Source organism: Lutjanus erythropterus, chromosome 11, assembly GCF_056507025.1.
Source record: "Lutjanus erythropterus isolate fLutEry1 chromosome 11, fLutEry1.hap2, whole genome shotgun sequence".
Classification (NCBI taxonomy): Eukaryota; Metazoa; Chordata; class Actinopteri; order Lutjaniformes; family Lutjanidae; genus Lutjanus; species Lutjanus erythropterus.
This window is the reverse complement of record NC_139327.1, coordinates 27,563,959-27,585,477: the sequence shown is the minus strand read 5'-3', so window position 1 is coordinate 27,585,477 and position 21,519 is coordinate 27,563,959. Positions and strand designations below refer to the sequence as shown.

Here is a 21,519-nt window from a genome sequence, read left to right as displayed (position 1 = left end):
CCTCCAGACTCCCTCAGTCTCACCTTTTTCTCTGTTTTATCCTCCACTTCAAACACCAGGCTGTCTTTCTTCCTGTAACTTTATTCCCTCTTGCTCGCTGTCTCTGCAGGAGAAATCCTCAAAGGGCTGTGATAACCAGCTGGCCGTGCCGCCGCTCTCCACGGACGGCTCCAAGTCTCAGAGATCCAAGCTGGTGTTTGAGGACAGGTAAGAGGAGCTCTTTCCACTGTGGATAACCCCTCAGCAGGGTATGCAGAAAGAACTGCTGTGGGGATCTAGGGTTGCCTTTGATGCATAAAGCTGTAGGAGGTTGGGGAGGTCATGAATAGATGTGCCTGCGTGCAGCAGAGATGACGTAAATTTCCATTTTAAAAGGTGCTCTGTTGGGAGTCTGTGTTCTTTTCATGCAGAGGTAAAGAAACAACACAGTGTTCCTTCTTAGTTTTGTGTTTTTTGTTTCAGAGTTTGATTTTGATGGAATAATAAGGATTTAAGAGAATGTTTTTATTTGTACTGTACAGGTTTTATGCTTAGAGGAAATGCACAGTTTTGTAAAATTGTTTCTGTTGGGCTGTTTTTTTATAATTAATTTTTAAAACAATTTTGTTTCAGGGTCCATTCTGCAGATCACTACTTACAAGAGGCCAAGAAACTCAAACACAATGCAGATGCACTGGTAAGAGCGAGCACCTAGTGACTATTTACATATGAAATTGAGCTGTTTGTGTCAGTTGCTGCATGCAAAGAAGTGAGAGGAGAGTAAAAAAAACATCCCAGTAGGATTTTGCATAGGGCTCACTGTTGGATATTAGAACATGGTTTCATGTTTGTTGTATTGACTCAGAAATTTACATCAAAGTTTTCCAAATCCCATTTGTAATCAGGTAGACATCCAAGAACAAACAAAAACAAAAATGCTTTTGTTACCAGGCTGCTGAACAATGAACATGTTGCTATATTTAACTGCAGGTCAGGTGTCACTTACTTACCTGGGGCTCATGAGACACCCGACTCTGCTGCATTTTATTTCCACTTGAAATCCTTGAATCATTATTTTGCTTCTGCATTTGTATTTATACAGAGGATGGTAACTGCTAAAATCAAAAATCAGTTAATTAGAAAGTGAATAAAATGTAGGAATGAATAAAACACTTATTGTTTATTTATTTTATATTTTAGCAGTTTAAGCAGCTGCATTTTAGTTGCTTTAAATTAGTAATTTAGTACATTAGATTTTGGAGGCTCCTGTGGACAAAAGTTTTGTTTTTTTCCTCGGTTTCTCAAGGTTAAGGTGCTGCATCACCTCCTTCAGCCACTGAGTCCAGCTCAGAGGATAATGAGTGGAAATAGTCTCTGTAAAAAAAGTGACAAATTTGGTTATTTTGAGCCGAGTTACAGAGATTGTTTTCTTCTACTGTGCCAAAACTACGTGTCATAGGATCCATCTGAATTACCATTTTGAAAATGTCTGACAGTGGTTTGAAGATTGGTCGAATCTACATCTGAGAGCATTTTAGGCAGATTAATTTTGGAAAAATGGAGGTGATGCAGCACTTTGATTAGTTGATTAATTGATTAGTTGGTCAGAAGAAAACTAGTTGCCAACTACTTTTATAACTGATTAATAATTTGTCATTTTTTTTAAGCAAAATGTCAAACCTTTGATTCCAGCTTCATGTTATTTATGACAAATAAGTAGTCTTTGTGTTTTGGTTGGACAAAGTCAATAAAAAGCATCAGATTTATTGAAAGTGAAAGTAATAATTAGCCGCAGCTCTACCTTGAATTGAATGAGGCCGTGTGCAACTCTCCCAGGGCTGCTTCTGCTGCTATTTAATGGAAAGAGAGTTTATATAATCCACACCAAGTCAAACCGTGTCAGTTATGTAACGTGGCCATGTCAAAACCTTGTCAAATTAAATGTCATGTGAACTGCATTTAGTCCTCTACTGCTGTGATGGTGCTCACTAACACACTGAGTTTATTTCTGCTCCCTGTCTGTTCCCTCTCTTACAGTTGGACCGCTTTGAGAAGGCGGTTTACTACCTGGATGCTGTGGTGTCGTTCATTGAATGTGGTAACGCTCTGGAGAAGAGCGCCCAGGAGGCCAAGTCTCCCTTCCCCATGTATGCTGAGACGGTGGAGCTCATCAAGTAAGGACAAACATAAATAACATCATCAGTGGCACAGCATTGCAATTTAAAGGGGAACTCCACGGATTTTACTTGAGGCAGTGTCAGTCAGGGCTGAAGTATACAAGTTTAAAAGTGAAAAAAATCAATGTGCACAAAAGAAGTGAACTTACCAGACCTCTGTAGCTCGCACCTTGTATCTATTTGAGGCTAGTGGCTCAAGGCCACATTAGCTGCTACTCAATATTATATTGATTCTTTTAATTTAGATTTGATTAATTTCAAGGACCTTTATTCATATGCCCCTTTAACACAGTCAGTTACAGAAGAAGCTGCCATCCCTTTCTTTTCTGTTTTTGGCCATAAAAGAAAGAAACACACATAAAACACAGATCAAAGCTGCAGTAGGCAATATTATTTCATTATAGTTTAGTTTATGTAATGACCATTGCATCTCATTAACAATAATTAATCAAAGGGTTCCTTTTAAAAATGTGTCTGAGAGCGCCAGCCCCTTTGTATGTATTTTATTAAAGTTAGACCCAGTCTCAATCAAACAACCAATCAGGTTTAACTAGCACGTAACTAGCCAATCACAGTGGCTCTGTTTGGTGTGTTTGGATCTTTCTTACCACCACGTCAAACATAAGTAGACGAATAGAACAGACATTAGTTTGCTTGCTAGTTTCAACGGATTACAGCTTTAATGTTGGGCTTCAAGCCCAGCAAAATGGGCTTGCATGTTTGTGCATCATTTGTGGGAGGGGCTTAGCAGAGTGATACAAAGCAGCAGAGAGAGGGGTGAATGTTCAATTAGCCTACAGCAGCTTTAACATCGACAAGATTTAACATAAGTATTAAATTAGGCTCAGTAATAACTGCCAAGACTCCGAGACAAAACGGTTACCTCCAGTCACCTTTAGTAGCTTAAGCTTATGGCATTTATATTCCATAAATTAGCCTTGTAGTTAGCAGACTTTTCTTCTACTTAATGCTTCACAAATAACATGAATTATTTATATTTTTTCTCACTCACTGCACTGCATCCCCCAACAGAAAATGTATGCACCTTTTTTCAGCCTAATACTGACAAATGAGCAGCTAATATTTCCATGGTGAGAACAACACGTTAGTGGGCTGGATGCCCACCCAGGCTCGTTGTGTCTCCTGACTATTTGTTTTCATACTTTTAGTTTGATTCATTCATATGTCAGGGGTAAATATTCTCATCATCTTTTTCTTGACTATTTGCCATTATCTACCAGGCGCTAGCATTGTCTGAAGGTGGGTCATTGGAATTTCAAAATAAATGGGTATCAGTATTGATGAAAGCTTTCACTTTGCATTGATGGGATTGTATCGATGGATTGTTACACTCCTTGCTGCTACTAGCTTAACTCACCTAAATCTCTGTTTCTATAATGACTTTAAGAGTTGTTTCTCCTAAGAACTAAACATTTGTCCTGTTTCTGTGTTCAGATACACTATGAAGTTAAAAAGCTACATGGCCCCAGATGCTACTTCAGCAGACAAGAGGCTAGCTGTGCTTTGGTGAGTACACTGGATAACATCTGGAGATGGATTTCCATTTCGTTCAAGATAGGACTGTGCAAACACTTTGAGTTCCTCCACATGGCATGGATGGAGGCAGGAAATGGTGCATGAAGGCAACACAAAATAAACGGGGTAAATTGAACAAGAGGAGGACAAAATGAGGAGTTTGTACCTAAAAGAAGGGCTACTGCTGTCACATAGACGTTTTATTCAGTTTTTATGGAAAGTCTGACATGGACCAAAAAAACCCATTTTGCAAATTACTGTCCTCACAACAGACTCAAACACCACTGATCTCCTTCACCTGAAATGTTTTCCATTAATCTATTTATAATTCATACATTAATATTTTATATTTTTATACATGTTTAATTTAGAATTTGCATGACAGTTCTACATAAAAGGAGAAAAATAATCAAATATGAGTAAGTTGCCCTTTATTTTCTGGGAATATAGTACAAAACATAATTTTAAAAAATATGTCCATGTGGCTTGTCCGTGTGGTTATGTTATATATTCACTGGATTCATTGTTTATAAAATTATCAGGATATGAGATTTTGATCATATCGCACAGACCTTGTGTTGTCCTGTCCATAGCCAGGAATCCGAGTACTTTGAGGTGAAGGCTATTTGATTATGGAGCATTAGTAGTGTATTTACACATAACTGTGGTTTTAGATCAATATTAACCTATTTCTCTTTCCAGCCTTCGATGCCAGTCTCTCCTCTACCTGCGGTTATTCAAGCTGAGGAAAGACAGCGCACTAAAATACTCCAAAACACTCACCGAACACTTAAAGGTACTTTTCGTTTCCTGGAATCCTTGCATGCAGTGTTCTTTTTTTCTGTGAATGTTTAACCAGCCTCCTGACTGTGTAAACAATGTTGTTCACCTTATTTTGTTTGACAGAATTCTCTGAGTAACACCCAGGCTCCCTCTCCTGGAATGGGAAAGTAAGTCTTGAATGTTGAGAAAAAGTATATTAAATTAGTTTACGGGTTAAAGTTTTAGATTTCGCATGAAGTTAAGGAAACTGGTAAATACTGTTTTGTGTGTCTCTGCAGACACTTGTTGATTTGCTGTAATTGCACCTGTTTTTAGGTGTTGTTTTGAGAAACAGTTTTGAGTCATAGTGGGCAGCAATTACATTACACAACACTCTATTTAACTATCATGTGGTCGCATGTGTTTGTTTTAACGTCTAAAAATAACTTAACCATTTACCAAACTGTTTTTAAACCAGTTACCAGATGATCATGTCTGCTTGTGTCTGTTTCCTAACGCAGCAAGGCAGCGGGTATGCCCTCTCCAGTGTCTCCCAAGCTGTCGCCTGGCACAGGCGGTGGCTACCCATCAGTCAGCAGCAGCAGCAGCGCCAGCTCGTCTGTGACCATCCCTCAGCGGATCCACCAGATGGCCGCCAGCTACGTCCAGGTCACCTCCAACTTCCTGTACGCCACCGAGGTCTGGGACCAGGCGGAGCAACTGTCCAAGGAGCAGAAGGGTAAACTACCTCGAAAGCTTGTCAATTTTTTTTATTATTGTTAATTGGATAGGTAGGCAGTCCCTCCTAGTGTTGTCACGATGCTGAAATTTCTAACTTTGAAACAATACCTTGAAAAATCAATCAATATTCAATACCATTTTGGGGGGGAAATTGACATCTCTAACTCTAAAATTTTATATTTTTATATAAAGATAAATTCGTTGTTAACCCAACAATTCGAAACAAAATTTTATATATGCTATGTTGTGTATTCTTCAAATTCAGATGTTTATGTGAAGAGAAAATTTTGGAAATTTATTTTGAAATGACAGGATTGTTTCCACTTGATTGGAGATAAAAAAAAATCGTTGGTGCAGAAGTTTCCTTTCACATCTTTACTGTATTCTGTGTCATGGTCGCAAAAATACTTTAAAAACTAAAAAGTATTCACTAGTGCTGAAATTATTAGTTTGACACGATATTGACAACAATTTTGACAGCAGATAGTTTGTAATTCATCAAACAAAAATACCAAATATATGTTGGTTTTAACTTTTCAAGTGTGAGAATTCGAAACTAAAGGATTAAACTAAATGGTTAAACATTACAACTCGACACCAAGAATACTTGTCAGTTAAACTAATTATTAGTATTTTATTAATGTACAGCGCTAGTTTACTGCTGAGTCCAAGATGTCCTGCAGCTGCCAGCCGCTAGCTGGGGCTACAGCTCCTCTCGCTGATGTTGTAAACTAGCAAGGTTGAAAGTGGGGCAGATGACGTTTCATAAAGCCAGTGTGGTCCGGCGGTGGTAGTTTTGATCTCGAAAATGAAAATAAGGTTGTTTGTAGGCTGTGTCAGAATACACTGGCGTATAACCACTCAACTAGGGCAATGTGTAACCACATTCAGCACAGACAAGAGGAGGAGAGCAGGCTGCCGGTGCTGCTAATGTTAGCTGCACTCTGCAGACCAGTATGACCTTGTTTACCTGCAGATTCAGTGATTCTTGTAAATTTCAAGTGATAACAGCTCGTCATAGCAGTGACTGCACAAGATCTGCTTTATGTTCAACTTTGTTGCAGGCGAATGCTTAAGGCTGTTTAACCTTATCGATTAAGTTGCAATGAATAAAGGAAAAATGGGAAGTGCTGCACAGGGTCGAAAAAAAAAAAGTAGTATTGGCAATGCAAAAAAAAAAAGGAAAAGTCAGATGCTCTTCAGGGAAGGTGGCTTTCTACCTTACCGACGATATAAGTGAAAAATGATGGATGGCAGTTTGGAATGATCCAAGGCAATAAATTAAAATAAAAAATAAATTAAAAATTCCTTATTAAATAATGGATACACCAATGCATTTTGACTCAACTAAGTCTTTATCAAAGTTGTAAACAATATTGACTGTTTTCTGAGTGTTTTCTAACTTTTAGACTAGTCGTCTCCTCCAGGTGGATTAAAAAATGTGGTATTTCCACGATTCTTTTCCAGATAAAGTAACTAAAGATAAAATAATAATCACTCTGCAGACCTCCCATCGATTTGTCCTTTTTTGAAAGCCTGTGATGAAACGGTCCTCGAGTCAGCGGTTTTCAAACTGACGCTGTGTCTTTTGTCTCCTCAGACTTCTTCTTAGAGTTGGACAAGGTGATGGGTCCTCTGATCTTCAACACCAGCAGCATGACAGAACTGGTGCGTTACACACGGCAGGGCCTCCACTGGCTGCGACTGGACGCAAAGCTTATTCCCTAGCGAGGACTCGCCTCCTGCACGCTGCTCTCTCTCACACACACGCACACACACACACACACACACCTCGGAAACATGTGCTCAAAGACACACAAGCATGCCCTTGCAGACAGACACACACATGTACTGTATGCACACACACAGCCCGCCTCTGGTCCTCCATGTACACACACACACACACACACACACACACACACACGTGATGAACTCCTCAAACATATCTCCAACACTGTGTCCATTTCCTACACCAGCTTGCCAAAAACACTGAGCAATTTAGAGCATCTCACACCGTCGACAGCACCACACAGGGAGAAGCATCGAAGCTGCAGCACAGGAACAAAACGAGCTCATCGCCACGCTTCATATATCGGCATTCAGACAAAATCTACGAAGGCCATGTTTTTATCTATTCAGCATGGAAGCGCTGGGCTATGAATATGCTTAAAAATGGGGTTTGGTTTTTAGGCTACTTTGGCTTTTTAATTTTTTATTTGACTTTGTTTCACCAAAGTACCTCCCATAAACACCAAAGGTGCTTTAAAAATGAAGGTTTCTCTTTATCATTTTTGTGCCTTGTATGTGAGCTACAGGAAAACGAACAGCCACCCATCATATCTGAATCAGCTGTTTTTATTTACCCTCTTTTGTGTTTTTTGCATTTTTAAAATCTTAGCAGTTAACGGAAGCTGGCAACAATAATGTTTTAATTGCAGTCTTTCAGTTTTAAGTCCTGTCGACGCATTTGACGTTTTAGAGCGAAGATGGTGTCATGAATTAAGATGCTTTACACCATTATGATTTATCTTTCATTCATAGTCTCCAGGCACTAGAGGTTAATCTTGCAGCATGCCCGCAAGATTTTTCGGACTGTTGGAAGGGCTACTGTGCACAGCAGATTAATACTTCTGACACACACATATTTATTGATGTTATCATTATTAATCAGTGTATTTGTTTTTAACAGTGTCATTTTATATTTTCACAATCATGAACTTATTATAGCCCTGCTAGTTGTTGAAGGGACTCCCTAAAAACTTGGTATTTTGCCCTGGGGTCGTTTGAATCGTTTTGTCACTTTGTGGATAAAAAAAAACATAACCTAAAAAGTTGTTTATTAATGTAATGTTTGCCTTAAGCCCAAGATTAAACATACAGGAGACCTCACGACTGATTATTACTGCAAACAGAGATGATTTTGTTATTTATGTAATCATTAGTTTATGAAGATACATTACACCTCCCTGAACTAAATGGTGTCCATATTATGAGGTTGGCCTCCTCATGAGTTTGATCTTGTAAAATATATTTTCCTGCATAAAAAATACAGTTTTATCCCAGTTCTCAAGAATGAATGATGTCCAGCAACAAAAATGTGGGGTCTGTACTCTATCAGTGTAGTATCAAACAGGCTAACAAGGCTCACACACATCTAATAAACTTATCTCATGTATTCAGTCTAGTTTGTTTAATTTTTCAAGCTTTAGAAGTAAAATTTGCCTATACTTTGCCACTCAGTCCAACTTTTTGTTATGCTACATCCTGCAAAACCAGGCCCATCAGGATTAAATAAAATGCTTTTAGGGAGTCCCGGTTGTCCAAACCACTTCAGTGAAGTTTGCTGTAAGGAGCAGCGTGGCCTCCAGGGGCCACTAGTGGGCACTTCTGTTCTCTTGGCCTTAATTAGATTGATCACATTAACATTCATCTCTAAGAGATTTGCTGTCTTTGAAATTCCAGAGTACAGGTCTCTTTCCTATGAAATGTTTTTACGCTCATTGTTCATTGAGAAATTTCCCTTGAGGGTGAGTCACTTCCTCACAGTGTTATTCATGTTTTGATCCCCGTGTTTGCTCAGAGTGTATTTTTCTAAGGAACAGCAGGGAGTGTTTTTAAGTATTGAATCATTTCCACATGTACAGTGCAGTAACTTACATTGCAGTTGCTAAAAAAAAAAACTGGACCACTAATTTGGCACAACAAAAGTTCATCAGAAAGGAAAAGATGTTTTTTAGAGAGTCGTCATTGATGCAGATTAGCAGTGTTGCATTTATAGAACAAAGAGTTTTAAATCTATGATTATTATATATTTCAAAAATATAACGGCCAATATAGATTTTATTTATATACCAAGCAGTTCTTTTTTTATTTGTTCGTCTTCTGGCCAAGCAGAAGTATAACTTTTCAAATGCATACTTGTAAAACAGGGTTGAACAAGGGTTATAAGATGCAAAGTATTTGTGTATGTAATTGTTCCTATTTAAATTTTAAAATCTTAATCAATGCTTGTATTACAAGATGTTAGATAAGAAACGCATCAGGTAGTTGATGTCAGCGTGCTACAGCTGGCAGGGTAAAGACATCAGAGTATGTCAGCTGTCCAGATATGAACATTTCTGTTGGTTATTTAAATTTACTGGTTGTCATCAAGGGGAAATGAATGATGGTTGTTTTGAATGAATTACGTTACACTCAAGGTTTTGTGACTTTTGGGTGTTTGGTAATGGTCAATAACATGAAGGACTGTCCTTTTTTTTTTTTTTGTCCTTTTTTTTTTTAGTCCACTTCCAACTAAAACATGCTGGAAATATTAAAGCCTGGGCCAAATAGTATTTATGGAAATTATTATTGGTTGGTTTAGCTAATGCCAGATGAGTTTTTGATGAGAGGAAAGTGCCAGCAAGTGTAAAAGGGATAGCCTGGATTATTTTAAGTGGGGTTGTATGAGGTATTTATCGATAGTCAGTGTATTAGCTACAGTAGAAGTCAACATGCTTCCAGTTTGGAGAAACACAGAGGAGTAACCACCTGGAAGCTGAGAAATGTGCTGCAGGGTCAGCAGCAAAACACATTGTAAAAGAAATCTTAGTCAGTGCAAGTATGTGTAATATTTAGAATATTTTCATTGTTTTATCCTGCTGTCAGACAGCCTTTTTTGGACAGAAAACTACAGCTATATAAGCCAACCCCGCTCAACCAGACTTCATTCACAAAATCAGTAATTTTACCTCACAGAACATGGTGTTGCTGGTCTGCTGCTGCCTTGATCTGTTTGTTTGTTTGTGTTACTGTGTGACTTTGATGAATCTGAACTAATCTTTTTCAACACAAAAGTCAGACGGTAACACAAACAAACTAAGTGATCGAGGCAGCAGTAGACCAGCAGCTGCCATTTTCTATGAGGTAAAATGACAGATTTCACCAGTGAGGTTTGGATATTTGACTTATATAACACTGTTTTCCCCTCAGAAAAAGCTGTCAGACGGCAAGGTAAAGCCATGAAAATATTTTTAATATAGCATACACTTAAACTGATATTGATTATTTTTTTTATTTTAAGCAGCTAAAATTCATTGTGCTGCTGATCCTCCACAGCAATAAATTGCTTAGCTTCCTTCAGCGGTACTTCTTCTTTCTTTCTTTCTTCAAACTGGGAGCGTGTTGTATCTCATACAGCCACACTTCAGATAATCCCAACTATCCCTTAAAAACCTGTGATAGTCTTTCTTGTACTTTTCTTCTATTTTCAGACATAAATTTGGTGTATTTTCTGAGTTGACACCTCAACTTACACCTTTTCTTTTTCTTCCAAAACAAATCCAAAGAATTACTATTTGGCTCAGGTTTGACCTTTTTCTTTTGGGTTTTGTATTTTCTTTTCCTTCACTGGCTCCCTGGCCTTTACTGTAGGAGGGGATACTGTTATTTCCTCTTGCACTTGAAAAAGAGAAAGTCAGAGGAGGTATTATTTTAATCTATGCAGGATTTTTACAAAAAAAAAAAAAAAAGGATCTGTTTCTGTGGAGAAAAATTTAATTTTTAGGCTTGGGATTTTTTTCCCCACTCCTTTTTTTCCGCCTCAGTGAGAAACCTGTTGAACTCAAGTGTCCAATGCCTTTAGCTTTTGCAATTTTTGTGTACTGGTTTAGTATATATGTGTATATAGATCTGTTTTTATAACCAAACACAGATGGCTTGAGCCATTTTGTACTTAAAAAGCTGGAGGCCACTTTTTCTCATAGGAATTCCTCTGTGGGTTTTGCCAGCCCAGTCAATGTCTTCATACACTGGTACACTTTGTAAGTACAGGTCCGCGCCTTGTGTTCCCTACACTATCTTGTAGTCAAATGTACAAAATTTAGCATTAGAATAATTTTTAACAGTTTGCTACTCACACTTATTTATTTTTCTGCCCCTTTGCTTAACGTTTTTTTCTATTTTTGCCATTTTACGGAGTACCATTTTATGAAATAGGAAGATGTAAATGTATTGGGGGTTGTTCATGATGAGATTTCATTGTAAAGTAGTAATTAATATTAATTCTAACTTGAAAGAATCCAGGGTAAGATGAGTTTTTTTGACATTCAGTAGGAAGATGTTAACACTTGCATGTTTCTATTTAAATACAAATGTATAAAGTGTAAATATAACATTTCTTTAAGGGTGAATTTCTACTACAGGTTGACATTTCTATTGAAATTTAAAAATGCTGTAAATACATTTGTGAGATACTTTATGCACATTTTGTTTTCTCTGTGGGCTTTTGTGTTTTCTTCTTCTTCTTCTTCTCCTTCTTCTTCTTCCAAGCTGTTACAGATCCCGGTCTGTATATCGACTTGATTTCTCAGTCCTTTTTCTTACTGTGCTCGTATTCTTTGTCTTCTTCTGCTTCACTGTCTCTCAGTATCACGTTCGCCACATAATCATTAATGTCTCTAGAGATCCAAGTGCGAATATTTTGTCTTCTCTGTATTTGATATGGAGGCGTGTACTTTTCATGAAATGTATATTGTTGATCTCATTGGATGGATGGATGGATGGATGGATGGATGGATGGATGGATGGATGGATGGATGGATGGATGGATGATGGCGTGTACAGTCTGTTATGTAAAACCGCGTCTGTTTTCGTCCTCATGAGAGAGATGTATTTACTATTTGTCCCTTTTGAACAATTGGTCCAACATGTCTTTTGAAACAGAGGTATTTCTCTACAGGTCAGAACAGTTGTAGCAGTTTATACAGTATGTTGTATAACACCTTTTTTCTAAAAGTCGTCTCTAAAGTGAGACCAACAGCAGCAGCATACACACTATGTACAATAGACTAAATTGGATTAGTTTTAAGAGAACTGATGATAGAGATACTATATATGATGGATGCAATATGATTAAAGGTACTCATTGAGTTTGATCTTCAAACTTAGGTTATGTAATTTAAAAGCATTCTTGTGAAGTGAGTATTAATTGTGACTAATGAGAGTCTGTCCTGAATATTCTTTGTATTTTGCCGTATTGAGAATAAAATATATATGGATATGTTTAATGGAGTATTACTTGTTTTATTTCATGATATTAATGAGCTGTAGAGGAAAAAAAGAGCACTTGAAGCAGCTCACACATGCATCTCATGTCTTGTTAACATTTTGAAGTTTTCATTTAGTTGGTCTGAAAGACTAAAAGCTCAGGACTGCCTAGTTAAGACAACAAATTGGACTTTGTGTTTTTTCTATGATTCACTGAACAGTAAATTTAAATATCCCCTGTGGAGTGTCTCTTAAACAAACGGAAGTCATGTTTGCATTCAGTGTTACTCACCAAAACACAGTATTTGCATCTGTGTGCATCCTTCATAATGCTACTAGAGGTCACAAACTTAAAGTCTCATATAAATACACACGACAGCATATTATAAACACTCCCATTTCTAAATGACTAAATCATTTCCAAACATATCTATCATATCTGTTGATTGCACCTTAGCAGAGCTACAAAGAACCCAAACAAATCTCTAATTGCAGGTACATTCATTTAAAAATAAATCGATGCAGACTTCATGAACACTCACAACAAGTTCCAGTGTGGATATGAAGGACGTTTTGTATTCAGTGCAGCCAGGGACAGGGGAATCAGTATTCACAGGGTTCTTGTAATTGTTAAAAATCCTTGCAAACACTCGAGTTTTAATGTAGTGGTTTCAAGGTTTGAAAAGTGTTTAGATTCACCTCAATTAATAGTTCACTTTTTTAGATAATAAAGCAGTAAAAAATAAGTTGGATATTGACTCAAGTCAATTTACAGACAGGTTTTTGTTTTTGTTTGTTTGTGTTTTCCTTCAATTAATCTGTAGAGTTCTACCACAAAACACAATTTCAATTGTTTATAGTACAATAATATCTACATTATTATTATGTTAGCCTGCCTAGATGACAGGTACATTTATAAAATAATAATACTAATAATAAAAACTAAGCAGCATTTTATGATGCAGCTGGTTGATGTGGTGTTATTTGCAATGCAGTATACACCCACTGGAATGCATTGTGTTCTTTAAACTCATATGGGTTTTGTTTATAATAAATAAGAAAGTAACTACAGCTGTTAGATAATAGTAGTAGTAGGAGTAGGACAGTATTCCCCTCTTAGATGTAGGTGTATAAAAATTAAAAAATACTCTAGTAGATAATTGGTACAGCTGCTGTCAACAGGCCCAAACTTCAGTCTGCTTCAGTTCTCAGTGAACAAATTGCCACCAAGTGGTCATGAGGTGCTACTGTCAGTGCTGTCACCCCATCAGTTTTAGCTTCTTTATCACTGGATCGTCATTACAGTCACTGTCATACAAATTTGAGGTACTTGTACTCTTCTAGTAAGTATTTTCTTTTCATGCCACTGTCTACTTTGACTCCACTTCATCTGCAGTCCTGTACAAAATAGTTTAAAATGAGCTCCACCTCAACCAGCCACTACAGTAAAATGGGTACTTTTACTGTTTTAAGTACATTTTGCTGATAATTCCATACTTTTACTTAATTTTCAAGACTTTTGAAACCATTTATCGGAGTCATTGATTGTAAACTACACTATAACAAAATTCTGTAATTATTCAGCATTATTACTGTAAAATGAAGAAATCCTTACTGTATAGTTTATATACAGCATTTTCTGTAGTTTTTATAGCATGATTACTGTAATGTGTGACATACTTACTGTATAACATGTATACAGTAAATTGCTGTAAACTTATAATTGACAGAGGAATTTTAAAGTAAATATATTTCTGTAAATATCAATACAATCATTCACTCATTTTATGTGGATTATTTTTCCAGCAGTCACATAATAATCTGCCTTTGCTGTTAGCACATTTTGCTTTTTTTTATTATTATTATTTCATTTTAACAGTTTGTCATACAGTACATAAGCATGTTTAAAGACCTCACAAGGCCATTAATTTCTTTAAGATGCCAAAAAAACAAACATTCACCAACAGGGCTTCATGGTCAGATTGATTATATAAATGTACAGAAAAATGTACAATACAGTTCACATTAGAAAATAGTGTACTCCAGCTAAATATAATTTGTGGTCATTTTAGAAAAAAATTACACTTTACCATGTAAGTGACATTAGTCTTTTGCCAATATATAAATAATATTTCTCTCTGTAGCTATACTGTGTGTGACATTGTACTGTATTGTAACATATCATGACCCTGTCCTCAAAAAGACAGCTGCTTGTAAGTGTACAATGTAATTTGAGTACCTAAAAGAACCTCTTCCACTCTGTCTGACACTGATAATTATGGAATAACGAATAAATGCCAGCTGGATGAAAAACAAAATGTTGTTTGTCTGTTTCAATAAGAATAGATGCTGCCTAGTTAATCTTTCTGTGCATGAAACAAAGGTATTCAAAGTAGTTTATATAGCCTAGCTTGGCATTGCAGAGCCTCTTAGAAATGATTAGCTGCTTCCAATCCACATTGTGCTGCCTCGAGAACATTAACTCTTGTATAGACTGTTTGTACTCTTGTGTAGACTGCTATTTTGTCTTTACACATTTTGGGTTTTCTCTTGTCAGTTTTTACTTATAGTTATCACATTTGAAAGATTTACGTTTCCCTTCAGTATGAATATTTAATTTGTTCAACTATTAGCTAAACAAAATAACCTAAACTCATATTTATGAGGAATGCTGAGATAAAAGTCAGAATTATGAATAAAATATCAAGAATTATAAGATAAAAAGGTGAAATTATGAGATAAATGTTCATTTAAATTCCATACTTGACTTTTTGTTTCATAAATTCAACTTTTTTTATCTCACAATTTTGATTTTTAATCTCACAACCATGACTTTTCATATCATGAAGATGGCTTTAATTTTGACTTTTTATCTCAGAATTTCAAATTTATCTCATAAGTTTGACTTTTTTGTCTTATAATTTCCCCCTATTTATCTTATAATGGATTTTTAAACTCATAACTTCGACTTTTAACTCATAACATTTACTTTTTATCTCACAATTATGATTTCTTTTCTAATAATTTCCACTTGCTATGACTTTTATCTCATAATTCTGGCCTTTATTGTCATAATTATGACTCATTATCTCATAGTTTTGACTTAATGTTTCATAATTTTGACTTCTTTATCTCATAATTATGAATTATCTCAGAATTTTGACTTTTGGTCCCATAATTTAGACTTTTTATCAAATAGTTTTGAGTTTTTATCTCATAATTTATTTAACGCATAATTCTGATTTTAATCTAATTATTTTAACTTTTTATTTCATAAATTTGACTTTTTATCTTTTAATTTCGACTCTTACAGACAAAAGAGGGTTTTTTTTTTTTCTTTTATCGGCAGTAATGTGCTTTCATATATCCCTGTCAGTGAGTTCAGTGTTGCAGTAAATATATCAGTTTAGTTTTAGATTCAGCCACTTTTCAGTGAATTGAAGAACATCAAAACAATACAGTGAAATTCCCGTTTTCACTGTTCCGCCATTAACACGGAGCGACCAATAGGATATCGTGTATTCCTAACGTGCCCGCCTCCCGCCGGATCTGATTGGTCCACACGGTCCTCTATTACCTTTCATCCGCTTCTCTCTGTAGGGAATAAGGTAAGCTAACTGCGAGCGAAGGGAAAAGGAAAGCTCATTACCGAGGGATGTGAGGGACGTCAGCCAACGACTGTGCGACAAAAAGTAAATGTTACCGTCAGTTAATGCTCTTCTAACTGTTTTTTCGAGAAGAAGAAACACATCTGAAAGAAAGAAGGAGTACAAGTTGAGAACCGCGAAGTGATCGGGAATCAGCAGGTACGTGAAGGGGACTTTGTAGGAGCAGCAGCAGGTGCATGTAGTATCGCTGTGTGGCTGCTCAGTTTCGGTTGTCAACTGTCATCTTGTTGGTCACCGTTTCATGTCTATATTGTCATATGATAGCGTTATGAAACCAAACGAAGACTTTATCTTGAATCTCTCTTTATAGATGTATTTTTTTGAGTTATAAAGTGTATTGGGCGTTAAAATAACCGCAGTCCTTTATTAGCTAATAAGCCACAACTGTTGTGTTCAGAGTCAGGAGGAAACGTTAGATAGCAAACAGTCCTTGTTAGCGGTCGCAGCGGTTGTGTATTTGAACATAGCTTATCACCTGTTGAATTTCTGCTGAATTTTCTATATATCATATTCTTACTCAGTAAATATATTTCAAATGTTGTCATTTTTGATATCCTAAGATGTAGTTGTCATCTTTGGCCCCGTGAAGACAACTGGCAGATGAATTAATGATAAAAAAAAATGGTGGTCATGGTTGTAGAGAAGGGCGATATGATTTACAAATATTCTTTGAAACACGATATATATCTCAGTATACACATTTTCTCTAAATATTTTTTTTCTCTAAAAATAACTACATCTGTAGTCGTGAAATGCAACAGACATTAATTTTGCTGTAAACCTACATACTTTTATCATAGTTTAGAATAGGACTAATGTGGACAAAATCAAATCTCACAACTTTTTTGAATAAATACTGGGTTTTGTGATATGGGCTTATAAATAAAATAGAGTTGCAACAATTTGTTGGCTAACCAATCAGTTGATTGCAAGAAAATTAGTCGCCAACCATTTTATAATTGAGTAACTGATTCAGTCATTTCTCAAGCAAAAATGTAAAGCATTTGCTGCCTCCAGCTTCCTAAATGTGAAGATTGTTCTTTTCGTTTATTTGGGTTTTTAATTGTTAGTTGGAAAAAAGAAGCAATTTGGGTTTGGGAAAATTTTTGATGAGCATTTTTCACATGCTTTTAGGCTGTATGGACTAATCAATAAAATAATATCTCAATATTTTTAGGCTATTCAACGATTTACGTCACACATGTTGACGTACACATTTTTAGAGCTGCAACTAACAATTCTTTTTATTGTGAATGAATTGGATTAGTGGTGTGGTTGATGAAATGTTGATCAGTGTTTCTCAGATCTCAAGATGAGGTTCTTAAATGTCTTGTTTTCTCCACAACCTAAAGATAGTCAGTTACTGTTAGAGAGGAGTTAAAAAAAATGGACTTTTCTTCCCTATAAAATGACTCAAACAATTAATCGATTAGCAAACCAGTTGGCGATTAATTTAATAATTGACAATTAATTGACCAGTCTTTGCAGCTCTACACATTTTCTCTAAAATAACATAGTGTAAATTCTCAAATAGTGCAAACTTATGATGATCTTGTAGAGTATGATGCATTGCTGTAGATTAAACCACCCAACAGTATATAAAGCATTGGGATATTTACAAAATATTAACACAATGAGATTTTTAATAAATAATCATTAGTAATGTGGATATAATGACAAGAGGGTAAAGCCAAATAATAGAGTAGCACATTTAATTGTCATTTCCATACTTTCCATGGTGTATATTACTTATGCAATGTGTGTAGTTTGACAGCATTGTGAGAACAACACAGTATTGTCCTTCTCTAACCTTATCTCCTTGTCTCAAATTGATACCTGGCCCTGAATTATGCACAGGAGGGCCTTTCTGCCTAATGACTGGACTATGTTTTATTTAAAGTGGGAACAAAAGGCGCCACGGCTGTGGCACGGTTGCTTTAGGGGAAACCAGACACTGGTGTTTTGTGCTGTGGCTGAAACTGAAGCACTCATGCGGTGCGTTGGTCAGATGGTGGGAGCAGGACGAGCACACTGGTCTCTCTGTGTGCTGCTGCTGGACGCTCAGCTCAGGCCACTGACCCGGCTCGACTCCACTGCACCCACAGAGTCTGACCCGGAGGCTGCAGTGAGACCCTCGCAGAGACGTTAGTGTAGAGTGGACGTGCGTGTGGGTGTAATGCATGCATATACACACACAGAAAAGCACAAGAGAGACTTACAAACACCAACACAAACACTTGCATGGGAGCTTGGGGGAGGCAGAAGCAAGTATGCATCCACTACAAACACCTGCTCATCTAATGATGCACTGCTTCATTGTGGGCTGATGGATGCTTGAACTTGTGCTCGTCAGAAAAAGTGGTAGCTTGGTACAGACCCCAATCAATTGTCAATTAATAGTTGTTCGCTTTTTGGTCAAAATGAAAATTGTGATGCAAAAATGACTCCCACTAATCGTGAATCATATTGCAATTGCATAATCTGTCAAAACAATGGCAATATTATTGTTTTTACCATATTGTTCTGGTGTAATGCATGTGTATATACACAAAGACAAAGGCAAGATACTTGAAAAAATAAATAAGAAGCAACACAAAAACATGTGCACAGAGAAAAGTAACCAAACAATTGCATCCAAAACAAATACCTGATGGTCCGAAGCTCATCCATTGCTTGGCCAGTCATGCAGCAATGGATGGATGCTTGAACTTCTCAGATAAAGTGCAAATAAGTGACACACCGTGTGATAACTTGACGCAAAGCCAAAACATGTGACAGTAGCACACACACTTTTGGCAATTGCTGCACAGGGGTGGAAGAAGTATTCAGATCCTTTACTTAAGTAAAGTAGAACTGACACGATGGAAACATACGTTCAGAAATGTACCCGAGTAAAACTCTAGTATCACTGGCTTTATGTGCTAAAATGTTAAACATCTTAAGTACTCACATTGCAGAAAAATAGCCCATTTGAGTGTTGTGTTATTATGTATCATTATTGGAGAAATAACTGTGATCTATAATGTGTGTGTTTTCAAAGTGGGGCTAATTTTAACTTTCTTTATACTGTTAGTTGTTAAATCTATAACAACACATTATATTTGACATGTTTTCTTTATAAAACAGGGCTCAAAACTAATTATTTTCCTTTTGCCCAAGACACAAAAAATGGCATGTCAGGCTAGAAAATCTTGGAACTCACCTGCCTGACTGGGCTAAAAAGGGATTAAACTATTATAGTATGTTGATGAACAATTATTTGTGCAAATAATTTCATGCAAAAAATGTCAGAAAATGCTGTTTCCGGCCACTCAAATAAGGAGACTTCCCACTTTTCTTCTGCTTCTTATCATAGTAAACTGAGTATCTTTGCTCATGAAGTGACAAAACAACACCTTTAAAGACATCACCTTGGACTTTGAAAAACTGAGATGGAAATCATCACGATATTTTATAGACATTGCAGCCCTAGATTAAACATGATAGTCAACTTTAATCTTTGGTCTTTAGTTGTTATTTGATAACTGCCAATAAAAAATTTAAAAAAGATTTCTGACCCACTTGCCTGACTGAGCGGTTGAAAAAATAACATTGAACCCTGTAAAATATGAATCTGAAAAGTAACTTGTAACTTAAGTTATTAAAGAAATGCTGTGGAGTAAAGATATGTGGATAGATAGATAAATAGATTATTATCCTCTGATAGAGGATGTACTTAGTAAATGTCTAAGATGTAAATGTACTTAGTTACTTTCCAGAATGGCTGCTGCATACAGGTGGATGTATGTATGATAGCTTGAGTAGCTGGTGTGTGTTTGCAGGAAGATTAAAGAAGAAAGGAAGCCGGAAACAAAAGATGGAAGCAAATACAAGGGCAAGGCTATAAAATAAGAGAAGCCTCACAAAGCCATGGGCCATACCTGTAAACTTACCCTGAGTGATGAAACATGACCCCCCTCCCTCTAAAGTAACAGGAAATGTGTGCAGCATAATGGAAAAGCAACTTACAATATATGTGTATTAATACACAGACTTAAAATAGCACAATTTAGGAGTTTGGGACTGTGTGTGGTGTGTTGTCCTTTGACATGGAAGGGCTGCTTGCTCTGTTTTTAACAGTGGAAAGTTACTCTCGGTGTGTTTAACTGTGTGGTTTTGACTCGGATGTTTACATTCTTTCTGTGACCTTTTACACAGCCCACCGCTGCAAGGATGGACTAAAACTGGTTTTTGCTATGTGGGTTAGGTTAGAGGTTCAGATGAGTTCAAACTGATTCTTCATTAACAAGGAAGCTTATGGAGGCGCTGGCCAAAAACAATGACACAGTGAAAACTTAATTTAAATGTTGTTGAAATGGTTGGATTGCACATAAAAAATGTAATGAAATTCCAGAAATAAAGCAGCTAAAAGGTGGAGATATCTTATTTTAACCTACCAAACGCTGCAGTAATTAAATCATTATCACTCTATATAGCATCTGTTTGAACTGGTGAAGGTGTGAGAGTGACATAAAGGGTGAAGGATGTAGCAGGAAGGTGTCAAGTGCTATAAATCAGTTAACAGCTCATTGGTTTCTCTTATTCTTACCTGTGTTGTTTACAGTGGGATCTTGTAATTCCACCTCTTCCTTTGTACCTGCATGACGTGAGGCTTTCACTGGAGTTGTTGGTTGCATGACAGTAAATACTTCAAGGAAATAGCTAATGAGTCATCATAAGGAATGGGGAATTCACCTGTGTTTTATTTTTAGCTGTGAAATGATTGACTGGCTTTAATCAAGTGCAAGAGAGGATTTGTAATTATATTCGTTGTAAACCACCAACATGTGATTCAGCCTGATTTAATCAGTCATTGTCAGTTAGCAGCAGGTTTTGACTGAAGAGCTGCAATGTTGAGTTGATTAATTCATTAATTGATCAAGAGAAAATTAATTGCCAGCTATTTTGACATTAATTGTGTCATGTGGATCTCAGGAAGACTAGTTTTGCTTTAGAACTCACCTAATGGGGATCCGAACAAATACATAAACAAATAAAAAACATTTTCATGTAAAAATGTCAAACATTTGCTGTTTCCAGCCTTTTAAATGTAAGTATTTACTATCTGTCTTTATCATTCATCAGTTAGTAAATGTTGGTTGGATGAGAATTGCAATTTGAAGATGTCACTGTAGACTTCTGGAAATTGTGTCAAGCATTTGCTGGTTGATTTTTGTTTGGTACAGATCCCTGCAAAAAATTACATCATAATCATTTTAATGTTTAATATTTTTCAATGAAAATGAGAATGATTATGTCCAAATTATCATTTCCTCTACTATCACAAATCATATTGCTATCATAATATTAGTCATAATAATCGCAATTATATACTTTTTAAAAAATCATTCAGCCATAGTTGCAGGCCTGTTTGAAATGCATTGTTTTAGGAACCCAAGTACGAATAACAAGGAGGAACAGGGATACATTTTACCCTCAAAATAATGAGATTGTGTTTCTAAGGTAGGAGCTACAAAGTGGGTGTCCAAAGTCTGTCAGACCCCTTATTATCAAGGATTCATGGGTAGTAAATTCAGACTATTCAGGATGAAGTATTGGAGATAAATTCACAATATTGTGGCATGCAAAAG

General features: G+C 36.4%; 1 protein-coding gene across 3 annotated transcripts in view; it reads left to right on the top strand.

Moving 5' to 3' along the window:
• aff4 (AF4/FMR2 family, member 4) overlaps window positions 1–8,138 on the top strand; it is a 49,245-nt gene extending 41,107 nt beyond the window's left edge. For all 3 annotated transcript variants that reach the window (XM_084729856.1, XM_084729855.1, XM_084729857.1), the window contains 8 exons: window positions 110–207; window positions 613–676; window positions 2,017–2,153; window positions 3,612–3,683; window positions 4,395–4,488; window positions 4,599–4,642; window positions 4,976–5,193; window positions 6,796–8,138. In XM_084729856.1, coding sequence (XP_084585982.1) covers window positions 110–207; window positions 613–676; window positions 2,017–2,153; window positions 3,612–3,683; window positions 4,395–4,488; window positions 4,599–4,642; window positions 4,976–5,193; window positions 6,796–6,923 — 855 coding nt within the window. In that variant the 3' untranslated portion in view covers window positions 6,924–8,138. The remainder of the gene's footprint in view (window positions 1–109; window positions 208–612; window positions 677–2,016; window positions 2,154–3,611; window positions 3,684–4,394; window positions 4,489–4,598; window positions 4,643–4,975; window positions 5,194–6,795) is intronic.
• Window positions 8,139–21,519: the final 13,381 nt, after the last annotated feature.